At 46.3% G+C, this 22,258-nt stretch overlaps 1 protein-coding gene across 2 annotated transcripts; it reads left to right on the top strand.

The window, feature by feature from the left end:
* Positions 1-21,956, top strand: TRIM54 (tripartite motif containing 54). 2 transcript variants are annotated; one of them, XM_006046181.4, is made up of 9 exons: positions 1-540; positions 16,748-16,920; positions 17,444-17,615; positions 19,426-19,521; positions 20,214-20,447; positions 21,013-21,032; positions 21,149-21,273; positions 21,408-21,500; positions 21,804-21,956. In XM_006046181.4, exons 1-9 carry the CDS (start codon positions 373-375, stop codon positions 21,818-21,820), a joined length of 1,098 nt encoding a protein of 365 aa, XP_006046243.1. In that variant the 5' UTR covers positions 1-372; the 3' UTR covers positions 21,821-21,956. The 2 variants fall into 2 exon arrangements, with proteins under 2 accessions (XP_006046243.1, XP_006046242.1); XM_006046180.4 differs by having other exon boundaries at positions 3-540; positions 21,010-21,032.
* The last annotated feature ends 302 nt before the right edge of the window (positions 21,957-22,258 follow it).

The raw sequence follows: 22,258 nt of genomic DNA, 5'->3' as shown, positions 1-22,258 counted from the left end.
TCTCCTCTCTGGGGAGTGAGAGGCAAACAGCGCTGCCCACAGAGTGGACAAGAGGGGTTTGGGAAACAGAAGGAGAAGTTTCCAGGGACAGAGCCATTCAGGGAGAGAGGACGAGAAAAAGCTACGTGTGCCTGGCCAGGGTACAGAGCAGAAACTAAGGCGAGGCAGAGAAGTGTCTGAAAACAGCTATCTAAGGACAAGGCAAATTGTTTTGAGGAAGGGACAGGAGACATAGAGCTGTTTCAGGAGTGAGCAACAGAAGGGAACGCAAAGAGTCGGAAGACTGCCGAAAGTACACGAGGAAGGGTCCAGAGGCAGTGAGAGCAGGCTGAGACCAGGGCCGAGGCCAGGGTAGGCACAGTCGCTGAGGGGATGAACTTCACGGTGGGTTTCAAGCCGCTGCTAGGGGATGCACACAGCATGGACAACCTGGAGAAGCAGCTCATTTGCCCCATCTGCCTGGAGATGTTCTCCAAACCGGTGGTGATCCTACCCTGCCAGCACAACCTGTGCCGCAAGTGTGCCAACGATGTCTTCCAGGTGGGCCGGGGCCGGGCTGGGGCAGGGCGGGCTGGTGAGAGGCTTCTTTGTCAGGTCAGCGCCAAGCACCCAGAAGGTGATGGGAGGAAGGCGCCCCAAGGAGGCTGGTGGTGGCTGTCCTGGCTGAAGGGCAGAAGGAGAGCCAGGGGTCCTAGCAGATCCCAAAGTAAGCATGAGTCAGCAGCTGCTCTGCAGGCTGGTGAGCATACAGCCTATGCATGGACAGCCCTGGGATGCTGGTCTCTACAGAGAAAAGGAGACCCACATGGAAACTGGACAGGGAAGTGATCCTCTAACCAGGCTGTGTGACAGCCTGTGCTGTGACTCTGCATTCCAGCTTGGAGTTGAGATTTCAAGAACAATATGGAAAATCTGGAGAAAATAGCAATGAGATAATGAAACATTAAAAAGTGGACTGTGAGAAAGGTCCATGATGACAGTGAAATTATTTGTATTTAAAGCAAAAGACTGAGCGCATCCATCTTGGGAGGGGGCAGGCAAAGTTAGTGGACAGAACACTGGGAATTCACCCCCACTAGAGGTGACACGTGTGTCCCTCCCCAAATCGGTGAGTCGAGACCTGCTGGTTAAAAGGGATCGAGGTCACTTAAGCAGGGAGAAGGCAGAGAATACATTTTACTTTCTCCAAATGGAACCAATTTTCGCTTGTGTGTGGTCACAGAGCAAAGCATAGCTAATCAAATTCACAGATCTCATTTTAGCTCCTGGTTTCAGAACTAAAAGCAGCACGTATCCGAATGTTTTATATAAGTGGGCTTTCTTTCTTGCCCCATGCCTTGGTGTAGGTTCTAGTAATCTCTAAAACGGAACAAAGATCAGGGAGAGTGAGGGATAAAGGCGCGCGCGTGCGCGCACACACACACACACACACACACACACACACGTGTCCTTACCAATGAAGTAAAAGCTCAGAATAGACCAGAGCTGGCTGACTTAGTAGGCATGGCAGCGATAAGGAACATCATGAACACGCAGTCTTCATCTGTATCAGAAATTATGGGGAAACGTGTTGAACACAGTGATATTTAACTTAACCAAGAGAATGCTTCCCTTTTAAGTTCTTTGGGGGCAGCATGTTTGGGGGAAAATAGTGGGCTGGCTAATTCAGGTCATTCTACAGCTACGCCCACAACCCACCGTTGTTGTCTGCTGTCTTCGCTGAGCTCCATGGTCTCTCCTGCCATCTTCCCATCGAGGCCTTTTGCCATCTCCCATTCCTGTAAGTGTTCAAACCTGTCATTATTTGGCTCCAGAGAACCTCAGAGCCAGTGGTTTTCCCTCTCTGGGGTCTGATCATCCCAGGCATTCAGTCATGTGCAACCCACCATCTTGGGTTTTCCCTTGGTCTGATTAACTCTGAACATCCTTCAGGCTGAGATGCCCAGAGGGGAATGACAGAAAGGTTTTGCCATTCCTTCTCATGAATTTGTAGTTAAACATTCTTTCATTAGAGCCTGAAATATGTGAAAGCAAAGAAAACTTTTGAAAGTGAAGGTAACATATTCTGTAAAAAAAAAAAGAAAAAAGTGGTCAGAATATTAAAGTGCATGGCACACGGTATCACTGGGCAGAGGGATGCAGGGAGGGGTCCTATATGTGGAGGCTGGAATATGTTCTTCCCTGGGTCTGGAAGATCCCCTGGAGAAGGAAATGGCAACCCACTCCAGTATTCTTGCCTGGAAAATCCCGTGGACAGAGGAGCCTGGCGGGCTACAGTCCATAGGGTTGCAAGAGTCAGACACGACTTATCAACTAAACCACAACCAGAAGATGTTCAAGTCAGTCTTCTGTATCCAGACACACTGTTTTGGTTCCCTGAAGGTCTAGAATACTGATCTGAGCCCAGAGAGACTTGGGAATTGTTTGGGTTGAACCCTGTGCAGAATATTTGGGAGATAACATGGTTCCCGGGGCTTCAGGATGGTTCTGTGGATCTGGACTAATGTGTATCTTTTGAAGTACAGGGCACCCCTGGCCCTCCAAGGAGAGGAGTGAAGCAGCTCATTTCCTTGCTGCTTTATTTGGAATGGCCTGGTGGGAGGCTGACCCAGTTCTTTGGCTGCACTTATGTATATACATCTCAGCAGACCTCCCTCTGAAAGATGAGCATATTTAGTTTTTTCACACATTGCCTCCACATTTTGACAACTCTAGGCATAATCAGATTGTCTGTTTTCTAAGTATGGGGACGAGAATAGGACTTCTATATCTTGAAACTACTTAGGAAGAACACACTTAGAACATTGCCTAGAAAGTTAATAGGACTTAGAAAAGTGATACCGGTATACTACACACCCACACACATATTTTTTTCCAACACTATAAGAATTTATATTATGAAAAGTGAATCTTCACCTTGGGCCCTCTCTAATTCCCTTCTCCAGATGGAAGTAGCCATTACCAACTTTCTTGGGTACCCTTGGATAAATTTTCCGTGGTTAGGTACACGTTTGTGTGTGTGTGTGTGTGTGTGTGTGTATGCATGCATTTAAATTTATCCTACACCTGCCTTGGTTTACTCTCTTGGCTGTTGTTCCATAGCCACACATTCCAACACGCACCTTCCTTTTTAATGGCTATATAGTGGTCCCTTGTCATGACTGAGCCACAGTCTATTCCACCCATGCTCTGAAACATTTAGATGATGCTCAGTGTTTTGCTGTCCTAAAAAAACTACTGTGATGGACAACAAAAAGGAATTTGGAAGGAGAAACTTCCCTGGTGGTCCAGTGGCTAAGACTCTGCACTCGCAATGCAAGGGGCCTGCATTTGATTCCTGGTCAGGGAACAAGATCCCACATGCCACAACTAAGACCCATCACAACCAAATAATTTTTAAAATACTAAAAAAAATTTAGTATTTGGAGGGATTGTGATCTTAAAACATAAGGTTATAAGAACTGACTCATTTGAAGAGACCCTGCTGCTGGGAAAGATTGAAGGTGGGAGGAGAAGGGGATGACAGAGGATGAGATGGTTGGATGGCATCACTGACTCAATGGACATGAGTTTGAATAAACTCCGGGAGTTGGTGCTGGATAGGGAGGCCTGGCATGCTGCAGTCGATGGGGTCACAAAGAGTCGGATGCAACTGAGCAACTGAACTGAGCATCAGGTTAACAAAAGAGGAAACAAAATTTTAAAAATTAAAATATTTCTCTGAGGTAATTACTTGCCAGTCCAGTGGTTAGGACTCCACTCTTTCACTGTTGAGGGCCTGGGTTCAATCCCTGGTTGGGGAATTAAGATCCCATGGTGAGACCAAAAAAAAAATTTTTTTTCATTGAAAATGTTGACGAGTATTAAAGGTTTGGGAGGAAGTCATCCATAATCTCACCTTCTCCAATGCAGTTGTTTTCATGTTTGCATATTATGCTTGTCTCTATACATATTTTTACATAGTTGCCATCACAATTTAACTCATTTTCTTTAGAGCTGTGATACAGTTCTCTTTCTCTCTCCCTCTCTCTCTGAATTTAAACAGAATAAAACACCAAAACACCACATTAACCCCCTTTAATTTCTTTCTCTTTCCCCACACTTGCACCCACTCAGCAACCAAGCATTTTGGCTAGGGGAAAGCTGTCGGTGTGGGAATTTGACACAAACATCTTCCCATGTGTTTCTGAATTTGTAAACTCTATTCCTTCCTAAACTGCTTTAAAACAGCCTGTGGTTTATTTTTATACCTGCCCCCACTTCACTGTGGGCACTTGTTTATGAGCTGCAACCTGTTGTAATTTAACAGACAACTAGAAGGCCTTATGAGAAGGTTGTTCAGAAACAGCTTTTCTGGAGGGTGTCCATGTAGGGAGAGAGTTACAGAGATGGGAATAGCAAGAAAGGGGCCTCCTCCTGTCATAAAGGGCAAACTGGGAAAGAAATGACCTCTTTTATTTCATCCCAAATTCAAGTTCCTTTTTTCTTTCTTTCTTTCTTTTTTTTTTAGTATTTAGGTTGCTTTGGATCTTAGTTGAAGCATGTGAGATCTTTCATTGTGGTGCACAGACTCCCCATTAGTGGTGCGCAGGCTCAGTGGTTGTGGTTTGCAGGGCTTAATTGCTCCATGGCGTGTGGGATCTTAGTTCCCTGACCAGGGATCAAACCCTTGACCCCTGCATCGCAAGGCGGATTCTTAACCACTGGACCACCAGGGAAGTCCCCCAAATTCCAGTTCTTTACAGTCTAATTGTTAGGGCTGCTGTCATCAAGTACAGGCCAGCTGGTGAAAACCCTATACAGCCTTCCTCTTCAGCCACTTCCACCTGCCACTGAGGGCACTGAGATGTCCCTCCCCGGCCCAGACTTGGGCAGGTTTCTTTTATGGGAAATTGGTTGATTGAAATTTTATGAACTGTGTTAATCTTGTAGTCGGCTTAGGATCTTATTTGAGGACAGAAACTGGATTTACTGGGAAACACGATCATAGACGGAGACTCAGCACTCCTGGGCTCTAGTCCTACCAGTTTCTTCCTTAATTGGCCATGACTGTAAAGCAGGTTGTTTCACTTCTTCAAGCCTGTTTACACACACATGGATAAAGAGGGGCTTTAAATTGCTGTTTAACATCCTTGTAATTCTAACAATCTGATTTCACAAATTGAAGAATCATCATGTATTTCCATTCTTTCAGGACTTTGCATTCAGTTACTAGTGTCCTATCTTGGCTCACTCTTCTTTTTGTTTTGTTTCTTGTTTTTCCTGGCTGCACCACTGGCATGTGGGATCTAAGTTCCCCGACCAGGGATCAAACCCACGCCCCCTGTATTGGCAGCATGGCGTCCTAACTTCTGGACCGAGTAGGGAAGTCCCGTGGCTCACTCTCCTGCTTACCAGTCCTCTGAGCCAGCCTCTTTTCACAAATCCCTGTGTCATGCTCACTGCTAGGTTCTGTTGGGCAGAGCAAGCTCTCCCCTCAAAACCCCTCCCCCACCCACAACTCAGCTTTTGCTGCCTCCTGGATTCTTCTAAAGGTCTTCAACTTGCTTCAAATGTGTGGTCTTCTGCCCCTGTTTTCCCACAGTTTCTCTAGTATATTCTGAAGTTCTGTCTCAGAGGACCTGCACAGTCCACTATTCGTCATTGGCCAGGCCTACAGTTTAGGGGAGATAGCTGCCAACAACCCTCCTTACGTCCTGGGCAAGTATCCCAAATCAGCATCACTCTGGGTAGCCAGGAAAGAGGGAAAAGATTCTGAGAGAAGTGTAGATTCAATAGAGGAATTGCATTCACAGAGCATCTTTCTAGATGGAATGTTTCCATTGGAGGCTGCAGACCATTACCAAAGAAATATAGCTTAAAAGAGAGACAGCTCATGGCTTCCGCAATGTTTCCCCCACCCAATTCCACACCCCACTTCCTACCTTCGTAATAAAGGAAAGTGCTCAATTTCTAGACGTTAGTGAAAATAAAGATGTCCTTTTTCCCATCAAGGTTCACAGAACCCTTGAATTCTACTCATCTGGGGAGCAGTGTCCCCCAGGTTTAAGTTCTGCAGCGTCACAGGCACCAATGTCTTCCCAAGCACCAGCCTTGAAAGGTCTGAATTTTTTTTACTCCCTCCTCTCGCCGGCAGCCCACTCACATCCACGCAATTGGCCAGATTCCACCTCTGGCATCCCTGATCTTTGCAGTGTTTTCTGTTTCTGTCTGAGGGCAAGACAGTGACTTGCTTGTGACTTGCTTCTGATCTGTGTGTCTAGCCGGATGGAGGCGTGGGAGATCTTACTTCTCTGACCAAGGGCGCCCCCTGCAGTGGAAGCGCAGAGTCTTCACCACTGGACCACCAGGGAAGCCTGGGCCTTTCCATCAGAATAGCCAGTCTTCTCTCCCGTTTATCCAAATCACTTCTGATTAATATTCACTCTGATTTTTCTCTTGCAGTTTAGAAACTTCGCCTACAAAATTAAGTTCAGCTCTTTACCCTTGGATTCAAAACCCTCTAAGGTTTTACAATTTTTTTTTTTTTTAAAGCCCTTCATGGTAAAATCTACCTTTCAAGTTCTCTCTGTCCCATGACTCCTCTGTCTGTAATTTGAACTCCTCTAGTATCTTTGGTTTCCTAAAACTCTTTCTAATAACCATCTCCTGCTTCCTGTCTACCCTGTCTTCAAGTGGTATTTTCTTAAACACTTTCCTTAAACTAAGGGTTTTCCTTAAACTACGGTGGTCCAGTGGTGAAGACTCTGCGCTTCCACTGCAGGGGGCGCCCTTGGTCAGGGAAGTAAGATCTCCCACGCCTCCATCCGGCCAGATAGACACACAGTTCTTTTTTTTTTTTTTTTAAGATAAACCCTTTTATTTATTTATGCTTCTCCAGTTTGTTTAAAACAACAAGAACAACCCCCTTAATATAACTGACAACCCTTCTCCCCTCACCCTTCCTTGGGCTGAAGGGTCGTTAATGGGGAAATGGCCCCCAGGGATGAGGCTGACCATAAGAACCCCTTAGGGAGGTAATGGAGTGATGGAGCCTGAATTCCCCGCCCAGGAGATAGGGCAGGAAATGGCAACCCACTCCAGTGTTCTTGCCTGGAGAATCCCAGGGACGGGGGAGCCTGGTGGGCTGTCATCTATGGAGTCAGACTTAGCAGCAGCAGCAGTGTATGAACTAGGGAGTAAACTAACATAGGTCTGCCAAGTATCTTTTCTCCTGTTAATGCTTCTGGCACTTTAATGCCCCCTGTTCATTCACGGCAGGATTGAGCATTGTTTTTTTTAAAAGTAAACATTTATTTCCCCAAACACGAGGTCCTTGTACAAAATTTCAAAATTATATTTTTTTAAAAAAGAAGGAAGGAATCACCCACAATTCTATCACTCAGTGGAAATTATTGCAAAAATATTTAGTTTTTATTTTATGAATTTTATAAAGTAATTCATGGTTTATACAAAGAAATTTGGGAAACGTAGATGAATACAAATAAGAAATTTTAAAATCCTTTAACTCCCATCACCCATTTCAAAATTTGGATCCTACTGTCTATATAGACTTAGATCCTGCTTTTTTCATGAGTCTCTCCCCATGTTAAGAACATGTTAAAGATAGTTGCATTGTAATACCATTGTAACTCATTTAGTCTTTACTATTAAATAACCGGGCTTCCCTGGTGGCTCAGGTGGTAAAGAATCTGCGGGCAGTTCGGGAGACCTGGGTTCGATCCCTGGGTCAGAAAGATCCCCTGGAGGAGGGCATGACAACCCACTCCAGTATTCTTGCCTGGAGAATCCCCATGGACAGAGGAGCCTGGCAGGCTGCAGTCTGTGGAGTCAGACACAACTGAAGCAACTAAGCAGCAGCATTAAATAACCAGCATGTTAACTATCTGAAAAAACAATTTTACTGTTTATTCTGGTTAAAAAAATAATACAGGTGTGTTGTGAATTTTTTTTTTGGCTGCGCTGGGGCTTAGTTGCAGCATGTGGGATCTAGTTCCCTGACCAGGGATGGAACCCAGGTCCCCTGCATTAGATCTTGGAGTCTTAGCCACTGGACCACCAGGGAGCTCCTGTATTATATAAATTTTAAGCCTCATAAATAATATAAAATTATAGAATGTATAAATCCATCTAAACACACTAGGGCTATTTCAGAGAAGATGGGATTTCAACAACTTTTAATATCAAACAGGAAGAGGGCATTCCAGGGACAGCTAGAGGGAGGCACAAACGAGAGATAGTGGATTCAAAACAGGGACATGGTGACCTGCAAGATGTGAGAGGAGAAGGTTGCTATAAAAACTAACAACTCCCTTCCCCCACACTGGTCAGTGTTCTTACCATAAATATATCCATTAAGGCTCATTGCTCAGAGAACATCAGCCTTTGAATGGAGCTACTGCTAAGTACAAATCCTCTTTTTAGATCTGAGGAAACGTGAGCCATAAGAGAAATTGTTTTCCCAAGGTCATAAATGGCAAATCCCAAGCCACATCTTCAGATCACTGCTACTTTCCCTATATTATCTTGCATTAAATGCTCTCAATTAAAATACAGAGATGCTACCGAGAATGGGGAACAATTTTATCTGCATGTCTAGTACAGATGACTTTCTCAAGGTAGCCGCTTCACATTTGCAAACTGTTCAGGACAGAAGACATACAAGTTTTGATTAGGGGAGGGAGTTAGGAAAGGGTTAGAGCAAATGTCCCAAACTTCATTCTCTGTCATCTTCCTGATTTTTGCCAAAACTGTGTACGCCATTTGTACTATGCTTAAGTATTTCTACTTAAAAGAACTCACTTTGGGGACTTCTGTGGTGATTCAGACCCAGACCTCCCAATGCAGGGATTCCTTGGTCAGGGAACTATGTCTTGCAGGTACCAAGAACCTGCATGCCCCAAACAAGATCTGGTACAGTCAAATAAATAACTCTGTAAAAAAGAACTCACCTTCAAAGATGAAATATTTATCATTCTAAATGATAAAATCCACGAAAAATCACCAATTTTATAGGCTGGTTATTTTTTTCTAATATACATTAAGGTAAACACGTAAGAGGGCTTCCCTGGTGTCTCAGTGGTAAAGAATCTGCCTGCCATTGCAGGTTCAATCCCTGGGTTGGGAAGATCCCCTGGAGAAGGAAATGCCAACCCACTCCAGAATTCTTGCCTGGAAAATCCCATGGACAGAGGAGTCTGTCGGGCTACAGTCCATGGGGTCACAAAAGAGTCAGACACAACTTAGCGACTAAACAACAAACACCTAAGGAATTCATATGTCCATCCCCGTGCCTCCTGAAATCTTCATGCCCGTCCTCAGTATGTACACCACATTTTGGGAAACAATGCACACTTGGGTAGCACAGTGAGGGAGTCTGAGCTACATAAGCTAGCAACATGTCATGCCATGAGCCAGAAGCCTCCAAAAATCCAAAAGAAAACTTTACTGTTTATTAGTAGTCAAGTTTAGCCCTAGTACCCAAGGACACATATACACACGTATGTGTCTATATATATATACACACACATATATACGCTTCAGGGTCTACTCTAGCAAAGGAAGTTGGATGTGGAGTTGGGTAGGGGAAACATTGCTGAAGCCATTACAAAAAGGAAGAGGCGCCCTCAAGGTTAGGAGCAAAGTCAACCGGAGGTAGAATATGGCAGGAGGAATTGAGCTGTGGAAGAGGGGAGGACTCTGGGACCCGGGGATGAGTGGCAAATCTGGGCTCAGCTGTGGCATCTACTCCAGGGAGCAGCACCAGCCTGTGGCCAGAGAGGAGTAACCCTCCCCCTCACCTTCCCTGCGTGCTCTCCAGCTTCCAAGAAAGGTGCTCTTCAAACAAGAGACTGAGGTTGACTGCCTAAGCATTGATTGCTTCTCAGAGCCCCTGGTCCTGGGAGAATGGTTTAGCCAGGATTAGCCAGTGGGATGAGCCACCAAGGAAATTTCTCTGGCAGGTGTGGAAGCGGTAATGAGGCACCATGCCTTGCCAGCCCACCTCAGGTCAATCTCTGGGGTGAGTCCTCACTGTGGGGAATCTGAAGTAGGACCCTTGACCAAGATAACCCAACAAGTCTTGATTACTTTTTCTTCTCTTTTGTAGCACTGTGGTAAAGTACACATAAAATAAATATTTACTATCTTAACCATTCTTAAGTGTGCAGTTCAGTGGCATTAAGAATATTCACGTTGTTGTTCAACCATCACCACTATCCATCCCAGAACTCTCATCATCCCCCAAATGGAAACTCCGTACCTATTAAATAATAACTCCTCATTTCACTTCCCGCAACCCCTGACAACCACCCTTCTATCTCTGTGAGTTTGACCGTTCTAGTACCCCATATAAGAAGGGTCATACAGTATTTGTCCTTTTGTGACTGGTTCTTCTTTAATCAAGGACACTATGCTTTCTTCTTAAGTGAACAATGCAAAGAAATAGAGGGAAACAGTAGAATGGGAAAGACTAGAGATCTCGTCAAGAAAATTGGAGATACCAAGGAAACGTTTCATGCCAAGATGAGCACAATAAAAGACAGAAACAGCAAGGACCTAGAAGAAGCAGAAGAGATTAAGAAGAGACAGCAAGAATACACAGAAGAACTATACAAAAAAGGTCTTAATGCCCTGGATAACCACAATGGTTTGGTCATTCACCTAGAGCCAGAGTGTGAAATCAGGTGGGTCTTAGGAAGCATTACTATGAACAAAACTAGTAGAAGTGACAGAGTTCCAGCTGAGCAATTGAAAATCCTAAAAGATGATGCTGTGAAAGTGCTGCACTCAATATGCCAGCAAGTTTGGAAACTTAGCAGTGGCCGCAAGACTGAAAAAGGTCAGTTTTCATTCCAGTCCCAAAGAAAGGTGATGCCAAAGAACGTTCCAAGAACCGCACAGTTCTATTATTTCACCTACTAGCAAGGTAATGCTCAAAATCCTTCAAGCTAGGCTTCAACAGTACATGAACTGAGAACTTCCAGATGTACAAGCTGGATTTAGTAAAGGCAGAGGAACCAGAGATCAAATTGCCAACATCCATTGGGCACAGTAAAAGCAAGGGAATTACAAAAAAACATCTACTTCTGCTTCATTGTCTACACTAAAGCCCTTGACTGTGTGGATCACAACAAACTATGGAAAATTCTTAAAGAGATGGGAATATAAGACCACCTTACCTGCCTCCTGAGAAATCTGTATGCAGGTCAAGAGGCAACAGTTAGAACTGGACATGGAACAACGGACTGGTTCAAAATTGGGAAAGGAGTACATCAAGGCTGTATATTGTCACCCTGCTTATTTAACTTATATGCAGAGTATATCATGTGAAATGCTGGACTGGATGAAGCACAAGCTGGAATCAAGATTGCTGGGAAAAATAGCAACAATCTCACATATGCAGATGATGCCGCACTAATGGCAGAAAGTGAAGAGGAACTAAACAGCCTCTTGATGAGGGTAAAAGAGGAGAGTGAAAAACCTGGCTTAAAACTCAACATTCGAAAAACAAAGATCATGGCATCCGGTCTCATAACTTCACAGCAAATAGATGGGTGGGAAATGAAAACAGTGACAGATTTTATTTTCTTGGGCTCCAAAATCACTGCAGATGGTAACTGCAGCCATGAAATTAAAAGATGCTTGCTTCTTGGAAGAAAAGCTCTGACAAACCTAGACAGCATATTAAAAGCAGAGACATCACTTTGCTGACAAAGGTCTGTTTAGCCAAAGCTATGATTTTTCCACTAGTCATGTACGGATTTGAGAGTTGTTTTCTTTGTTTCTTTAATTGAAATTGAACTGTTTGTTGAAGCAGTTCTTCCAGAAGGTGTCTTTGTCCCTTGTTCATCATGCTTTCTTTTCCATTTCCTTTTTGGATTATCTTGGCTTTTATCTCCTGTTGCCTCTCTTCTGTTTATCAGTCTTCTTTAAATAGGGGTAGCTTTATCTGGTACTGAGGGTAAATTCGTCACTCAACCCTGTTGACCTTGGCTTCCTTCCAAAAGCAGACTGGCTCTCCGACTGTTGTCATTGGTTTGTAATCTCTGTTTACCTCTTTGGCTTCTTGGATGAATAGAGGGGTATGACCTGGATTAGTAGGCAGTTGAGTGTCTCAGTTTGGTTATGTTGCCTCAGAATATTTTTCACACAAGTCTGATGAATTATGATGAATTATCTACCATGGGGGCATGTGTAGCCATGGGAGGAGTTCTCCTGTGAGATTTGAACTATCTTTCCACAGACAAGAAGGTCACTCTGGTTGCCAGCTAGCACTCTGTGGCACACGGGGTTTTGGTATGATGAGTCATCTTCTGTTTATTTCTGTTGAAATAACTTCAATCCACAGTTGCACAGTTGACTTTTAGGCTGTCCTCTCTTTCCTATGTGAAAGGTTCCTATATGAAAGGATGATGCTTGGTCCCTCATGACTCTTTTACTAAAACACTTCACCTAAGGCTCAGAGAGAAAAATGTTAGCTTTGGGCATCATTCTTCAATGGACCTAAATTTTATTGTATCTGACAATGTAGTATAATGATTATTCTGAGTATAATGATTACTCTGACCCTGAGGTCAGAGTGCCTGAGTTCAGATATTGATTTTGCCACCACCTGGCTGATGACCATGTGGAAATTTATTAAACTTTTCTGGGCTACAATTTCCCGTCTTTGAAATGGAGCTAATGATATGAAATAAATTGAATACAAATAAAAGGATTTAGAGCAAAGCCTGGCATAAACTAAGTATTCAATAGGTGTTAGACTTGTATATTTCTTACTATATTTCTTGTAGTCCAGGTTAGAGGGTAAATGTTCATCTCCTCCACCATCTTTTTAAAAAATTATTTATTTATTTATTTGGCTGCTCTGAGTCTTAGCTGCAGCACACGAGATCATTCGATCGTTGCTGGGGCATGTGGGATCTAGTTCCCTGACCAGGGATGGAACCTGGACCCCTGCATTGGGAGCTCAGAGTCTTAGCCACTGGACCACCAGGGAAGTCCCTTTTCTACCATCTTTACAAGAAATTCTTGAGGGTTAAATTCAAGAATGTGTGGAAAACCCCTAGCACAGTGCTTGACACATAATAGGTCCTCAAAACATGTGCTGACTGTTAAATAATGAGTATGGAGGAAGGGTGCATTGTGAGGGGCAGAGGTTAGCAGAAGCTTTAGGAGTCTGTCTTTGCTCTGGGCCAAGACTTTAGAATATGCCCCCTGGACTTCCCTGGTAGTCCAGTGGTTAAGAATCCACCTGCCAATGCAAGGGACACGAGTTGGATTCCTGGTCTGGGAAGATTCCACATGCCACAGGGCAACTAGGCCCATGCTCCACAACTATTGAGCCTGTGCTCTAGAGTCTTCGAGCTGCAACTACTGAAGCCATGCACATACAGCCTGTGCTCTGCAAGAGAAGCCACTGAAATGAGAAGACCACACCACAACCAAGAGTGCTCTGCCCTCCGCAACTAGAGAAAACCCAAGTGCAGCAGTGAAGACCGAGCACAGCCAAAAGTAAAATAAAATAATTTAATTATATACAAAATAATACGCCCCCTTTCCTCCCACTCAGACACCAAGCATATTTAAATGCTTGCCACCAGCAAATCAAAGAGAAGTAAGATTCCAGGAGTTTGCAGGTTTAGAGTTTTCCTAACACCACCTTGCTCACTTGGATTCTAAATACTGAAAGATAATTGTATCAAGCAAACAAAAGCCCAGCGATCTCACACTTTAACACAGTCTTTAAGCTAAACTTAACAATATTCATACAATTCCAGTTACTAAGAAGGATTTATGTTTATTTACCCAAACACAGCCTTGGGATAATCTCAAGCTAATCTTTTTTAGGTTTATGATGGGCTAAAGTATTAACTTCTTATAATTTTCAAGAAATCCCGCCAAGGGTTTCCCTCAAGGTTCAGTGGTAAAGAATCTGCTGGCCAATGCAGGAGACTTGGGTTCAATCCCTGGTCCAGGAAGATCTCACATGCTTCTGAGCAACTAAGCCCATGCGTCACAGCTACTGAGCCTGTACTCTAGATCCCGGGAGCCACAACTACTGAAGCCCAAGCACTCTAGAGCCTGTGCTCTGCGACAAGAGAGGCTTCTGCAATGAGAAGCCTGTGCATTACAACTAGAGAGTAGCCCCTCTTGCCACAACTAGAGAAAAACCTGCACAGCAACAGAGACCCAGCAAACCCCAAAATAAATAAATAGATTAAAAAAAAAAAAAAGAAATCCTGCCAAAATGTGATAAGGATTTGGAGAAGTTTATAGAACCCAACTGTGGGAAATACATGTAAACACACAAAGTCACAGATGACTACCCTCTCCATCACTCTCTAGGAGTATTCTTCCAGCCAATTAGGATTAGGTTCAGCTGTAAAAGACAGAAAACCAAAAATAACAGTGACTTCAAGTAGGTAAAACTTTTTTTCTCTCCAGTGAAAGTAGGCAGTCCACGGAGAAGGCAATGGCACCCCACTCCAGTACTCTTGCCTGAAAAATCCCATGGACGGAGGAGCCTGGTAGGCTTCAGTCCATGGGGTCTCATAGAGTCTGACTCGACTGAGCGACTTCACTTTCACTTTTCACTTTCATGCATTGGAGAAGGAAATGGCAACCCACTCCAGTGTTCTTGCCTGGAGAATCCGAGGGATGTGGGAGCCTGGTGGGCTGCCGTCCATGGGGGTTGCACAGAGTTGGACATGACTGAGGTGACTTAGCAGCAGCAGCAGCAGCAGCATTTGCAGATTGTTCGTTGCTAGTTTCTACAAATAAGAGTGATATCTGTGAGTTGCTTTTCTATCCTATAATACTTGCTAAATTCATTAATCAGCATTTATACTGCTTTTGTGGATTTCTTAGATATTTCATTAAATGTAAGCATTTTGTTTCTGAAGACAGATAATTTTACTACTTCTTTTATAATCTGGCTGCCTTTAATATATTTTTCTAGCCTGATTACCTTGGCTAAAATATTCAATAGAATTGACAAAAGTGGGCATTCTTCTCTTTTTCCAGATGTCAGGGGTAAAGAATTCAGAAATCTTGCTTGAACGAGTTATAAATGATAAAAACTTGTTTGTTAACAAACATAAAAAAAGAAAGAAAGAAAGAAAGTGGGCAGTCCAGTTCTGCCTCATCAGAGACTCCTTTTATCTTGCCATTCTCAGCATGTGTCTACTGCATGGCTCTAGATGGCTGCTTCAGCATACGCCATTTCATCTTCATTCCAGTCAGCAGGAAGGAGAAAAGAGGAGAAGTAGGGCATGCCTTTCACATTGAAGATACTTCCTAGAAATTGCACAAAACATTTCTATCTATATCCCATTGGCCAGAACACAGTCACCTCATCACACCCAGCTGGAAGGGAGGCTTGGTTGCATGGTCTTTATTCCATGTGTCTTACTAAAAATCTAGGGTCTCTATTATTGAAGAAGAAGAAGAAGTGAATATTGAGGAACAACAAGCAATCTCCACCAGTCTTTCATCTCTACTTCTCCCCCTAGATCGATTCTTTCTCTTCCCTGCAGACCAGGCTTCTCTGTTCACAGTGTCTGACCCCTCACACTGCCCACTTGTACAGATTTCAGGATGGCCACAATGTCGGCTCTTAGCTCAACTCCACAGGTCTTTTTTCAGTTCAAAAGCTGCACCTGGTCTAGTCACCTCAGCCTCTGTGTCTCCATTCCAATTTCCTAGAGAGAAAAACTGATTGGTCCTATTGGGTCAGGTGATCGATCACGTCCTCAATTCTGAGCCAACCCTCTGTGGCCTCAGCCATGGCGGGGCTCTCCTTTTTAGGACGGGATGGAGCAGGTCCTCTCAGGGGTATAAATGGGAGGAACTGTTGATCCCATCTGGTGAGTCCTCCTTCCAAGCTTCCTCCTGTCGTAACACCCAGCCCACTGGTTGGAGTTGTGAATTTGCTCTTCCTGAGGGCAGGGATAGTCATCTTTCCCCCAGAGCCTAGCAATTACCTGGCACACTCAATATTTGTGGTAGAGTGAATAATCCAGTCTAGTCCTTAATTGTGCAGAGGTTGAATGCTTGCCCAGACATGCACAGTAGGGCACTACAGGAGCAGCATGAGAACCCAGGAGCCCTGCTTCCCTGTGCCTGGAGAGATTTCCCTGGATTATCTGGCTCTATGTGTCTGCTCTGTTGTTCAGCATTTGTCTCTGTACCCCTGCCCGGGGTTGCAAAGAATCTCCCCCACACGTGGCCCACGAGAGCCCTAGGCTAGAGGCTATTGGCTGCACCACTCAGAGACCATTTCCCTTCTCGGTCTTCCTGCTGAGGTCAATGTCTCCCCACAGCTCCAAGCTGGGCCCCTTTGAGGAGGTCTTGTCCTGACAAGGCCTGATCAAGCTAGGCTCTGGATGCAGCGACACTCAAAGGGGTGGGCTGAGTAACGAGACAAATATGGGAGAGATTTCCATGGCCACCCACCTGGGGCTGCTCTCAGAGGAGCGCACAGCTGTAGAAAAGAGTGGGTGGGAACTTCCTTGGTGGTCCAGTGGTTAAGACTATGTGCTCCCAGTGCATGGGACACAGGTTCAATCCCTGCTTGGGGAACTAAGATCCCACATGCCATGCAGCACACCATGGCCAAAAAAAAAGAGCTGCTGCCTCCCCTCCATCATTGTCCTACTCCCCAGCCCCGCTGACTTTCCCTCCTGCCCCCTCCAGTTCCCCCATAACTCACTGGGCCCTCCTCTCATGCTCTCTGCACCCACAGGCCTCGAACCCTCTGTGGCAGTCCCGGAGCTCCACCACTGTGTCTTCGGGGGGCCGTTTCCGCTGCCCATCTTGCAGGCACGAGGTGGTCCTGGATCGACATGGCGTCTACGGCCTGCAGCGGAACCTGCTCGTGGAGAACATTATCGACATTTACAAGCAGGAGTCCTCCCGGTGAGCTGTTAGGGTCTCATTTCTCTAAAGTGCAGGGCCTGGGACATAGCCAGGGAGCCCATCAGGGCCAGCAGGGAGAAGCTGAAACAGTCAACCTGCCCCTTCAGTTTAGTGATGAGAGGAGTGGACCTGAGAGGAGGAGGGACTTGCCCACAGCTCGGCAGGTCACCAGCTCAGGCGGCCTCTGATTCCTGGCCAGCGCTAACCCCTTCTTCACCTGGGGGTGCTGGCCATCCATCAGCAAGGTCCTTGTCAACCCTCCATGACCTGCCTCCCTGTGGGACATCGTGCTGCCTGGAATAGAAACTACTCTTGGATGTAGGCATCCTGTACCCTGTACGTAGCTCTGTTCCTCAAGTGAAGAGGAAGTCACCCGCCTGCCCAGCCACAGCAGCAGCTGTCGGGGCACAGAGGGTGGCAGGGGCTGGTGGAGGCTAAAGAAAAAGTGCTCAGGGGGCCTCACACGCTTGCCCCCCCTGCCTGGCCCCTGACTCCCGCTCCCACACTGCTTGCCTCCCCGCAGGCCACTGCATTCCAAGGCTGAGCAGCACCTCATGTGTGAGGAGCATGAAGACGAGAAGATCAATATCTACTGTCTGAGCTGTGAAGTGCCCACCTGCTCTCTCTGCAAGGTCTTTGGTGCCCACAAGGACTGTGAGGTGGCCCCACTGCCCACCATTTACAAACGTCAGAAGGTATCAAGCAGCAGAGGGAGCAAGCATGGGGGGGTGGGGGTGGGGACACAGGATGGGATCTCAAACTGCAGCCTCTTACTCCACTTGACTTCAAAGGCAGGCAGATCAGGGCTGAAGTCCCAGCTCAGTGTGTGACCTCGGGTAAGTCACTTGAGCTCTCTGACCCTGACATTCTTCCTCTCTTGTAAAATGGGGATGAAAATGCTTACACTTGAGAGTTGTAAGGATCATACGAGAAATGGATGTAGTATGGTGAACTCTCAAGGCCATCTCACTGTCATACAAGTAGATTCTACATAAAACATTAAAAATTAAGGGACTCCTCTGGAGGTCTGGTGGTTAAGCTTCCAACGCAGGGGGCACTGGTTCAATCCCTAGTTGGGGAACCAAGATTCCACATGCCATGCAGTATGGCCAAAAATAGAAATTGATCAGTTAACTTTTAAAAAATAATTGAAAAGATAAAATAAAAATTAAATTGATAGGTAGAAAGTAAAGGAAAGCTCCAAGTGTGGGTGAGGTAGGGAGAGAAGGAGGGGGAGTGAGATGTGAACAGAACCCTGAATGATAAGCATGGGAAAGGCAGGATTTCCCACAGGGCAAATTATTACTGTACTAGACAGATGAGACTATGCCTACAAACTCCTGAAACTTGGGGGACCTACAACAAAGACCCCCAAGGATCACAGGATACACTGGAATCCCAGGAATCCCTAAAGTGGTCAGTTGTGCCACCTGGCTTTTGACAAAAGCAAATGCAAATTCTGCCTGGTGGAAAAACCCTCAATTTAGGCCTTGGGTTTTTCTTAGATTAAGATCAACATAAGATGGGCTCACGATTGAAGATACACAAAGAAACGTACTCATGAGTGAAGTCAGCAGAAACAAAATTTTCAGATTTAGACCCTCAAAAACTTAAGATACTAGAATTATTAAAGAATGTAAAGTCAGCTTTGTATAAAATGCTTTAAAAATGGAATTTAAAAATAAGCAATAATAGACTATCAAAAGTGCAGATTTGACGAAGAACCGAACAGAGCTTTTAGAAATGAAAATATAATTGTAGAAAACAAAACATTCAAGGGATGAATTAAATGACAACTTTCTCTCAGTAAGAGAGGACTAGGGATTCCCTGGCTGTCCAGTGGTTAGCACTCTGTGCTTTTGCTCTCGAGGGCCTGAGTTGGGGAACTAAGATGCCACAAGCCACACAGCATGGCCAGAAAAAAAATTTTTTTTTTCACATAAAAAAAAAATTTTTTTTTCACATAAAAAAAATTTTTTTAAGGGAAAGAGAGGACTGAAAAAATAGCTTAGAATATAGCACTGGGAGATGAGGAGGTTGGGAATGAGAAGGTCTAACACATTAGATATATGATAGATATATCTGATACTCTAGATATATTAGATACTCTGATTAGATATCAGAGTCCCAGAATGAGAGAATAAAGAGAATGGAGAAGAGGCAATATTATCTTAACGGATAATCCTGAAGACCTTTTCAAAATTGATGGAAGATAAAGCATGCAGCCCAGTGCCTGGCATTTGGTGGATATTTGGTGAATGTCTCTTTCTCACTTGGTGGTGGAAGACTTCCTCTCTCCACTTCCTTCCAGAATTTATAGAATGTGCTTCCAAACTTCTTGAATGGTTCTAAACTCTCTAGATCTCTGTCAGAGTTGCCCTGAGGATGCCCTGATGGTGGTAGTGGAGGGGACAGTCCTCTCCTGGGTAGCCCTGGCCAGGGAGGGAGGAGCTTAGCTCCAGACCAGGTCCTCCAGCCCTGAGTGCTAGCCTCTGTGTGTGGCAGAGTGAGCTCAGCGATGGCATCGCGATGCTGGTGGCCGGCAATGACCGTGTGCAAGCAGTGATCACACAGATGGAGGAGGTGTGCCAGACCATCGAGGTGAGCCTGGAAAGGGAGGGAGGGAAAGTTGCTGGGCTACTGGAGGTAAATCACAAGTAGTAGAATGTGCTTACCCAGGCTGCTAGGTTTGAATCCCAGCTCTGTCCTCCTCTGTGACTTTGGTCCAGTGGCTTAAGTTCTCAGTGTTTGGGTCTGCTTGTTTTTAACTACGTAAAAGAGTGATGATGAGAATGATATGATGGCTACCTCCATGGATCTTTTTGAGAATTAAGTGAGATAATACAAATAAAAACCAGAGTCAGAGAATTCGGCAGCAGCACTCATGAAACTCATTTAAATATATAGTGTTATTTTCTGAGAGAGTAGATCTTAAAAGTTCCCATCACAGGGAAACATTTTTGTCCACTATGTATGGTGCTGGATGTTAACTAGACATATTGTGGTGTTAAGTTCACAATATACACAAATATTGGATCATTATTTTGTACATCTGAAGCTAATATGTTATATTTCAATTAAACCTCAACAAAGTATATATCAGTATTATTACTGAAAAGATCTGGGAACCAGCAGCCCTTGGGTGGAGTCTGGTCTCTGCCACTAATTTGTGGTTGTAATTGACAGGTCACATCTCTTCTTGGTTCCACCTGACGTCCATTAAGTGGGGAATGGGACAAGTAGCCTGGTACTCTCCCAGCTATGAGGTCTCATCCTTACTCCCGGTTTTTCAGGAAAACAGCCGGAGGCAGAAGCAGTTGCTGAACCAGAGGTTTGAGGGCCTGTGTGCAGTGCTGGAGGAGCGGAAGGGTGAGCTGCTGCAGGCGCTGGCCCGGGAGCAGGAGGAGAAGCTGCAGCGAGTCAGGGGCCTCATCCGCCAGTACGGAGACCACCTGGAGGCCTCCTCTAAGCTGGTGGAGTCTGCCATCCAGTCCATGGAGGAGCCGCAGATGGCGCTCTACCTGCAGGTGGGCCCTGGGGGGAGGGGGGCAGGCAGTGGCAGGCCACCTAGTGGCTGGAGTGGGGGCATTTGCCCTGGGATCAGATCAGATCAGTCGCTCAGTCGTGTCTGACTCTTTGCGACCCCATGAATCGAAGCATGCCAGGCCTCCCTGTCCATCACCCACTCCCAGAGTTCACTCAGACTCACGTCCATCGAGTCAGCGATGCCATCCAGCCATCTCATCCTCTGTCATCCCCTTCTCCTCTTGCCCCCAATCCCTCCCAGCATCAGAGTCTTTTCCAATGAGTCAACTCTTCGCATGAGGTGGCCAAAGTACTGGAGTTTCAGCTTTAGCATCATTCCTTCCAAAGAAATTCCAGGGCTGATGGGAAGCCGGGTTTAAGTCTTACCTCTGGCTCCTACTTGCCCCGTGGCTTTGGGCAAGTCACCCTCTCTATCCATTTTTTTCCTTAACAAATTGGGACATGCATATACCCTTAACCCGCAGGACAGTGGTGGGCATCAGAAATGGGATATTGCCGGAGGTTGGCACAGTGCTTACTCTCACCCTCCTTTCTTCCCTGCAGCAGGCCAAGGAGTTGATCAATAAGTGAGTAGGTGGAGTGGGAAGGGAGAGGAAGGGGTGGGCGGGGACTCCACTGGCAAGGGTGGGAAGGGGGGGTAGTGGTGCTGGGTGTCTTCAGCCAAGCCGCTGGGCTGCTGCAGGGTCGGGACGATGTCGAAGGTGGAGCTGGCCGGCCGGCCAGAGCCGGGCTATGAAAGAATGGATCAATTCACCGTGAGCGTGGAGCATGTGGCCGAAATGCTGAGGACCATCGACTTCCAGCCAGGTGAGGAAGCCAGGATGGGAGGGAGCGGCCGGCCACTAGGACTGGGCGTCCAGACCCTCTGGGTCGGGGAGGGATGGGGGTAAGACGGCCAGAGAATAAGGGACCCCAACTCACCCAGCCTTCTCCTGGCCTAGGCACTTCTGGGGAGGAAGAGGATGAGGAGGTCGCGGTAGAAGGGGAAGAGGGCAACGCAGGACCAGAGGAAGAGCGGACGGATGGGCGGGAAAGTAAGTGTGGACATCGGCGGGGCCTGGCGGGGACCCCCTTCCACCGTCGGGCCATCGTACTCTCAGGGGCATCAGGGATCGCTTGGAGCCCCTACTCCCAACCTCAACCAGGAGGGGCGCGCCCCCTAGCGCGCCGGCCGAAGTACAACTTTCTTTAACACTATCCGTCTCTCTGGGCTGGTGGGAGACCGGGTTAGGTGGGGAAGTGGATGAGAAACCCTCCTGCCTAGAGAAACAAGTGAGCTGGACTTCGGAATTGCCTTGTTTCTTGGGAGCGCCCGCCCACTGAGCTTGCTTTCCCAGGCACAGGCCAGCACTGACTCGCTCCTGTTGCGGATCCTGCGCACCTGGGCGCTCGGATGGTGAACGACCTGAGCAGAGACCACCGTACCACCCAGCCCGGCGCCCCGCCGCGGGGGAGGGGCTCAATAAAGCGCTAATGCGTCCCGACCCGCAGCTCCTTTCACTGTTCACTCTCTGAGTTTCTGCTTCAGAAACAGCATCACCATCCATCCCGCCCTTCTCCAAATTTGGGACCTCTTAGGGCGGGGACGGGTGGCGGGGCGGGGGGGGGGGGGGGTGAAGCGGAACGAACCCTTTTGGGGCACCTCCTTGATATTAGGCACGGATTCGCGAGCCCAGTGCCAAGAGAAGAGGGTCGGGGGGTGGTGCGGCGACACTGGGGCTTGACTTCCTGGAGACTTGGAGACGATGGGGACCCCAGGACCCTGGCAGAAAGCGGTTCTCACGGAGCCCTC

This window comes from Bubalus bubalis, chromosome 12 (assembly GCF_019923935.1).
Source record: "Bubalus bubalis isolate 160015118507 breed Murrah chromosome 12, NDDB_SH_1, whole genome shotgun sequence".
NCBI classification, from domain to species: domain Eukaryota; kingdom Metazoa; phylum Chordata; class Mammalia; order Artiodactyla; family Bovidae; genus Bubalus; species Bubalus bubalis.
This window is presented reverse-complemented; position numbering and strand designations above follow the sequence as displayed.

Bases quoted from the DNA above. Each gene is read 5' to 3' on its own strand.
- TRIM54 (XM_006046180.4), top strand. From the start codon at position 373: ATGAACTTCACGGTGGGTTTCAAGCCGCTGCTAGGGGATGCACACAGC. The intron at 17,616-19,425 runs GTATCAAGCAGC...TGTGTGTGGCAG, and splicing joins CCATTTACAAACGTCAGAAG to AGTGAGCTCAGCGATGGCAT. The intron at 21,033-21,148 runs GTGAGTAGGTGG...GGGCTGCTGCAG, and splicing joins GCCAAGGAGTTGATCAATAA to GGTCGGGACGATGTCGAAGG.